The 7,562-nt window shown below is 42.4% G+C and overlaps 1 protein-coding gene across 1 annotated transcript; it reads left to right on the forward strand.

Annotated features, from left to right (window-relative positions):
* The first annotated feature begins 259 nt into the window (after positions 1-259).
* On the forward strand, positions 260-4,115 carry LOC136531712 (protein RETICULATA-RELATED 4, chloroplastic-like). The gene is made up of 6 exons (XM_066524368.1): positions 260-417; positions 621-674; positions 779-823; positions 1,335-1,474; positions 3,616-3,741; positions 3,821-4,115. Exons 1-6 carry the CDS (start codon positions 289-291, stop codon positions 3,855-3,857), a joined length of 531 nt encoding a protein of 176 aa, XP_066380465.1. The 5' UTR covers positions 260-288; the 3' UTR covers positions 3,858-4,115.
* Positions 4,116-7,562: the final 3,447 nt, after the last annotated feature.

Here is a 7,562-nt window from a genome sequence, read left to right on the forward strand (position 1 = left end):
ATAGAGAGCCTCATGGCTAAATATAGAGTGGGCCTATAGATGGGCCTATAGATAGAGCCTTAACCATACACTTAACATTGTCTACCCCTTTCCCAAACAGTATTTCAACTGCAAGATCTTCCCAACTCAGCCTTCACAGTTGAATGTGAATCAGTGTTGACAGTTATAGTTAATGGCAATGCAGGAAAAGAAAATAATTAAATCTCTGTTGTTAACTATATTTATTTATTCACTGGTTTTCCTTTGCAAAACTTTTAATCTCTATTAGTTTTTAATACTTTCCAGGTCATGGCAATAGTTGCAGATTTTATGCTTGTATGGCTTCCTGCTCCAACCGTGTCTTTACAGCCACCACTAGCGGTGAATTCTGGAGCTGTTGCTAAGTTCTTCTACAACTGCCCAGATAATGCCTTCCAGGTAGCATGATCTTGACTATTCATTGGATTGGATCAAGTCCCTTAGATTTAAACACCCCCCCCCCCCCCCCCCCCCCCCCCCCCCCCCCCCCCCCCCCCCCGTCTACTGATATATTTGTATAGATTGAACTTTTTCTTTTGTTCTGAAAGGGAAGTTATATCTTTTTTTGGGACTTGTGAACTTATATGGAACTTCTGCTGCAGGTTGCTTTGTCTGGGACATCGTACTCACTTTTGCAGAGAGTAGGCGCTATTTTGGTAAATTTGAATTTCTGTGCTCTGCTGTGTTGCTCACAATCAACAATTGACATTGAGTAGCTTTATGGCCTTTTGTTATGAACTCACAATTTGTCTTCTTGCAGAGGAATGGCGCAAAGCTTTTTGCTGTCGGAACTAGTGCCTCTCTGGTAAGTTTGTCATGATGCAATTGTAATGTCTTTGGAAAACACTCGGTCTGTTTCGACTTACTGTTAAATTGCAACACTAGAGCCATAGTTTCTTTTCTGAACTTCTTCGTGCTAAGCAGGAAGTAAAACAAAAAAAAATGTCATACATATTTAGGAAATGCTTGAATCATTTTTGTCTTTGTATATGCTATATTGCTATGGATGGCCATTGTTATTGGAAAACCGTGAGCCCTGGAGCGTGCAAACCTATTATGTATTGTTTTTTTTTTTTTGTATAGGTGGTGTAAATGTTAGATATATTGATGAATACTTGTAAAAGAGATCACCAACCTTCCAGAGTGTCTTTGTTCTTGTATAAGTAATCAGGTCAAGGCGGTAAATTGATGATACTGTTTAGTTTTGGTGTCTAACAATCAGTTGTCTAGTAAATGGCTCAATACCATCTTTGCTATTGAAGCCAAGTTTTCAAGAACATGTAAGAGCTTACAATGCATGGTCATTTTTTTTCCAGGTCGGCACTGGTGTGACCAATGCACTGATAAAAGCAAGGCAGGCTGCCAGCAAGGATTTTGACGGTGAAGTTGAGAATCTTCCAATTTTATCCACTAGTGTTGCATATGGTGTGTACATGGCAGTTTCCAGTAACCTCAGGTAACAATCATCTTCTCAAACAATTTCCCTGATATTCTAATTTGTCAATTGATTAATTATTTCCTTTGATGAACTTCTCTAAGTCATTATGTTATGTTGAATTCCTCTAATTTAGAGTGACTATTCCAGTTTGCACGGTAGGAGGCTATATGGATATATGATGCATTAGGAGTCTAGGACATGCACACTTGTATGGTTGTGGGGATGGAAATGGTAGCATGTGGGACATACATAAAGAGTGAAACTCACCAGCACTCCTTAAGCTTAGCCCACATTCTCATCTAGGTCCTTGCTCTCAAAATGCAAATATATGGCCCTGTTTTGCAGGGATTCAGTTTGTCGAAGAAACTTCTCTGGAGAGAAACCGATTTTGATTCTCCTGTGAAACAAGTTTTTCTGGTTTCTAGGAGAATTCAAGAAATGTTTCTGGTTCTGGCTCTGAATATCAGAAATGTTTTAGGGATTCTATCATTTCTCTCTAGAAACAGTTTCCATTTGTAGGGATTCGTCTGTTTGTGGAGAGAAACCGTTTGGAGAATCCCTACTATATGCACCGTTACTAAATTTACTAATTCCACTACTCAAGGTTATATAATCATATAGATAGTGCTGACTCACATACATGGCATTTTGAGAACACACATCCAAGGATTGCTTCTTGGAAGCAGGACTTCATAGATGAAGCAAGACTTCAATCTCATAGACTAATGATGAAAATAGGCTTATCTTCCCAAACTGGATTGACTTTCTTTCCTTCTCTGTCCCCCACTGGGGAGAGCTTGCTTAGCTTCCTTTGCTGTTTTTCTCTCTCTGTAGGCTTTGATCTCTTGTTCAATTTCTTTGTTTTCTGTATTTTTAATAAAAATGGAAGTGGGAGCCTCCCCTGGTGTTTTTCCTTAAAAAAAAACACATACGTGGCATGCAGACTATGCGATAACGTGGAACCTAATAATACACGGGGTTAAAATTTAGGTCATTAGGTTGATTTGGACCATGAGTGGCACTGGGTCTGCCTTTTTTTTTTAGGTTGATTTGGACCATGAGTGGCACAATTAGCAAGTATAGGGACATAGATATGCATTTTGAGAGTTTGTATACCTAGATGAGAATGTGGAAAAATTTAAAGTACCGCTGGTTACATAAATGACAAGGGGATCAAAGTACAAAAAATAGTGTGTTTCTCTTTTTTGCCTGTCCCAAAGATGATCCTGTATGAGTTGATTTGGAATGTATGGCAGGAATAATCTCTCTCATTGTAATATCTTGGTTTATTGAAACTTTTGTTATGCCCCAACCGATATGGTGGGAGCAGTTTCCTCAAAGGCAGAAAATCCATTTCAGGATAATAGGATATCATCTGAGATATATTTTTTACTACTTTTGATGGAAAGGGCTAATGCAAATGTATCACTGCTCTTTATTCTTTGTTAAATATTTTGTTCATCCCTTATTTTCTATGCTATATCAATGCAAGCTACTGTGCAGTTCATATATGATCTATGATTTTTGAACTTTAGTATAACTACAATTCTTGTACATTTCTGATTGTATGTCTACAAGCCCTTGTCGTTGCTTTGTTGTTATTGTGAAGTACCAAATGCTAATGGCATATTATCCATTGCAAAAGAAGAAAATATTGCTGTCTCAACTCCTTATAGTAGATGCCATAACAATCATTCATTAACTTATTGCTAGAGTTGAAACCCAATGGTGCAAAGTATTGGATAAATACTACAGTTATGCAAAATAATTTGGTTTCAAAACCTCCTGGGTGTTTGGATACAACAAACCTTGCAGTTTTTGAAACCATGATTTTGTCAAAACCATCTTTTTGTATGTAGTTTTAGAAACTCAACTCATGACCTCCTCATGACCTCTTTTTTCTAGAGCACAGTTTTGTATGTCTTTAGCTTATAAAACTAGAGTTTCTTGATACCATGGTTTCGCACGTCATCCAAACAGGCCAATGTTTTTACAGTTTTAGAAACTCCACGCAGGCATGCAGCACCTATTTTTTTTCCTTCTAAAACATGGTTTTGCATGTCTTGTGTTTCCAAAACTACAGTTTCTTGATACAATGGTTTTCTAAAACAATGGCATCCAAACGGTTTACGATCGTTTTGTTCTTGAACTTTGAACAGATACCAGGTTTTGGCTGGAGTGATTGAACAGCGGATGCTCGAGCCACTACTGCACCAACACAAACTAGTATTGAGTGCAGCAAGTTTTGCAGTTCGGACTGGGAATACGTTTTTGGGTTCTCTACTGTGAGTATTCTGTACCCTCAGGGGATTAACACTGCTGTCTGTCCTTATCAGTTAACCTACTGACTATGCTTCTCTGCAGGTGGATCGACTATGCCAGGTGGGTAGGCGTACAATAGGCTCAAGCATACAGGCACAAATACAATTGCTCAGAGCTTCAGCGATATGGGTTCTTCATGATTTGTATTACCATGCATCCTCCAACTGGCAACTACTCGTTTGTTTCATGGGACTCTTAGGACAAATTTTCATATCATTCTTTAAACAATGCCTTGAGGAAAGCGTAATCTGTCGAATTATTCCCGCAAGCAAGAGATCGAATTTATTCTTTGCCAGTGTTGTGTGTTGGATTGATTAAAATTCGTACAGTTTGGTCATTATTTGTGCAAGTTCCTGTGATTTGGTTGCCCGTCTTCCTCCCTCTCCATGGCCCCGCTTTCCCAAGCATTAAGGAGATGTTGCGCTTTCAGCGCACGTTGCAAACATATGTTTCAACCATTTTGAATATTTTAGAGGTACGTTGCAAGTGTTTCGTATTGGCGTTGTAAAAGTAGATCGGAATGTTGTAAACAAAGATCGGGTGTTGTAATGGCTATACATTATGTTTTAAATGTATGTTCCAAATGCTTTATATTGTAACACCAGGAGCTTGTTTAGCACTGAGGTTTAGGTCCGAGAGGAATTAGCCAAATCAGTTTTTGGATTTTAAAATTTATAACGCACGAGAAATGATAAGCGAATCCTATGTGACTCACTTTCGTGGGTGAGAAAAATCAAAATAAATAGTGTTGACTAGTGCTCTTGGGAGCTCGAAAATCAAATTTGACGTTAAGATAAGCTCTTTTTGTTAAGTCGGCAAACACTTGAATCATTGTTAAAAATATCATTTTTGATGAATTATATTGAGCAAAATAGTTAAAATGGTGTTTAAAATTTTTGCTCCTATGGATTAGTATAAGGTATGGACTATTGCATGAAATAGTTATTGGTAGCAGTTAATAGGGTTTAGGCCTTTTAAAAATTGTACAGAAGTGTTAATGGCTGTTAGTTGAATTGAATCCTTAACTTTTCTAAGTATGGAAAAGTAGTAAGACAATGTTATTTTGACATTCAATTTCTAACAAAAATATTTAAACACTAGCCGCATGTTTTGATATTGTTGATTGCACCAAAGTGAGTACTTAGCATGGCATAGATGGTTGTTGTGTTGGGTGTCATGTTGCTCTCGTAAAAATGTCCCAAACTTCGTTGGAACGCGTGGTAAACCACGTGTTGGTGCTCTGTCCATGAACCGGCGTTCAACGTGACGAACTCATGTTGGCACCTCCCTATCTTCCTCTCTGGTCGCTCTCTAGACATGAGGTTTGCTTCGTCAGTTGGGTGTTAGTATTGACTTTAGGTTAGGGGAATTAGTTGAGCCTCGATCGTGATCGCTAGTAGCTTTTGCTTCGCTTTAAAATGCGTGCACATCACCAGTTGCTACCTCTCGGCCCGGGTTCGCAGTCACCGCGCGCGTGGACGCTGCTGGCGACGGGCTCAAGCCATGGCAGGGCTGCTGCTGCTGGCCAGCTCGCGTGCCCGGGTAATGCCGCGCAGCGCCTACGACCTGGCGTTGGCCGGTCCTAGCTAGCTACGGCCGGTCCCGCTGCTGCACGCGCGCCGCGCTCGCACGGCTGGCCGCTAGGCCGCACCATGGTTGCGGTTGTATTGCACGATGGACGTGGTGCTCGTCCCGCCCCTCGTCCTACCTACCCCGCTTGGTCCTTAGCTAGAACCTTGCCGATGTGATGAGTCGAGGGTCGGACGCAACGGCGATGGACATTTCCCTGCCTCGCCCTGTTCCGCTAGCCGACGCGGTGATCCCTGCTCGAGTGGGGCCGCTCTAATTCCAAAGCATCATGCCAAATCTCTTGGTCTCGTCGTCCGTGCACGTATGCTCGTACCGCTGCCATCAATCGGGGCCGCGTTGTCTTAATCTGCTCGAATTCACTCATGTGACCTCCCCCACAACCGCGCTGAGCGTGGAGCCACCACTCCCCCTTCCTCCTAGCGCCAGCGGCTTCGCCATTCAATTCCTCGCTCTAGCGGGTAGCTTAGGAAGTAGGTTAGTCATCTCCTTCCCCTCAAGCTCGATCATGCCCTACCGACAATTTGGCCTTTTGCTCGTCGTCGGTCATGGGCGCCGCTGAATCGGTAGGTTGGGAGGTAAGGCATGTTGGAGTGGTAATAGTTCAATTGGTCGTAACCCTGAACTCGCCTTGACTCCCTCTATCCGGTGCTCGCACTGTTTTGGCCTGGGCACTCATTGGTGAAGTGGTGACACGTCGGTGTTTGGCTCGGGGCGTCGCCGCCGTGCCCTGGCGCACGTGGCTAGACCACCTTAGCTTTTCCTTGCCTCAACCGTCACCGCAGCATGAATCCCGGTGAGCTACTAATGCTTTTCTGCCATCTCTACCTTTCCATGAGGGCGTAGGCTCGCCGAAACAGTCACGCCCCCGCCGCGGGTAGCCCCTCGCTGCTGCAGCAAGCGACAGTGCGCCTCCGAGTCCCAAACCGCCGTCCATCTTAGCGCATTTAGACGTAGATGGCGACCGGCCCGCTAAATGGGTCCGTGCAGGCCCCTAGTGTCCAGTGTGGACGCTCAGTGCCACCGCTCGTCGCGCCTCTGTGCACGGGATGGCCAGGGGTGCGTGTGGGGAAATTTGAAAAAATCCCGGGTGTTAATTGAATTCGTCAGAGAAAGGAAGAAATAGTATTTAGGACCTAGTCATGGTTCGGGAAAAGTCCGAGGGCTTATTGGCTAAAGTGCCAGCCCAGGCTCCCCGCCATGGGCCATCTCGCGCGTGGGCCGCGCTCCACGCTGGGCCACCAGGCTGCTGGGCCGAATGGTGGCCAACGGCCCTTTTTTCTTTTCTAAGTATTTTCTAATTTAGTTTCTAAGGCAAACTTCTAAGTTCAATATAAAATTGTGTAGTTAACCAAAAATTGTGAAACCAATTTTGTTAAGCTCCTAAAATCATGATCTATCTGCTAGTATATTTTGTTCACATAGTTTTATAATATTTTCTAGAGTTATCTAATTAATTTGAGATGCTTAATATTGTAAAATATAAACTTGTAGGATTTTTTATGATAAATTGGTGATAGTGTTGGCTCTGAAACTTTCACAGTAAATTTCTAATATTATTAGGTGCTCACTGTAATTTTTATAGCTCTATAATAATTAGTTGCTAGGTAGCTAAATGAGCTGAAAGGTCCTAAAGGCTAGAGGGGGGTGAATAGCCTAATAAAAATTTCTACAACAACACTTAACAAAATGGTTAGACAATTATGAGGCGAAGCAAGTGTTGCGCTAGCCTACTCAAAATGCAAGCCACCTACCACAATTCTAGTTTAGATAATATCTATTCACACAATAGCTATGACACTACCCTATGTTAGTGTGCTCTCAAAGGCCAACTAAAGAGCCACACCAACCAAGCAAGCAAGCTCTCACAACTAGCTACACTAAAGAGCTTGACAACTAGTTTGCGGTAATGTAAAGAGAGTGATCTAGAAGGTTATACCGCCGTGTAGATAAAGGAACCAATCAATCACAAGGATGAATAACAATGAAGACCAATCACCTCGGAATCAATGATGAACACAATGATTTTTTACCGAGGTTCACTTGCTTGCCGGCAAGCTACTTCTCGTTGTGGCGATTTACTCACTTAGAGGTTCACGCGCTAATTGGTATCACACGCCAAACCCTCGATAGGGTGCCGCACAACCAACATAAGATGAGGATCACACAAGCCACGAGCAATCCACTAGAGTACCTT

Source organism: Miscanthus floridulus, unplaced genomic scaffold (genome assembly GCF_019320115.1).
Source record: "Miscanthus floridulus cultivar M001 unplaced genomic scaffold, ASM1932011v1 fs_419_2, whole genome shotgun sequence".
In the NCBI taxonomy this organism is placed as follows: domain Eukaryota; kingdom Viridiplantae; phylum Streptophyta; class Magnoliopsida; order Poales; family Poaceae; genus Miscanthus; species Miscanthus floridulus.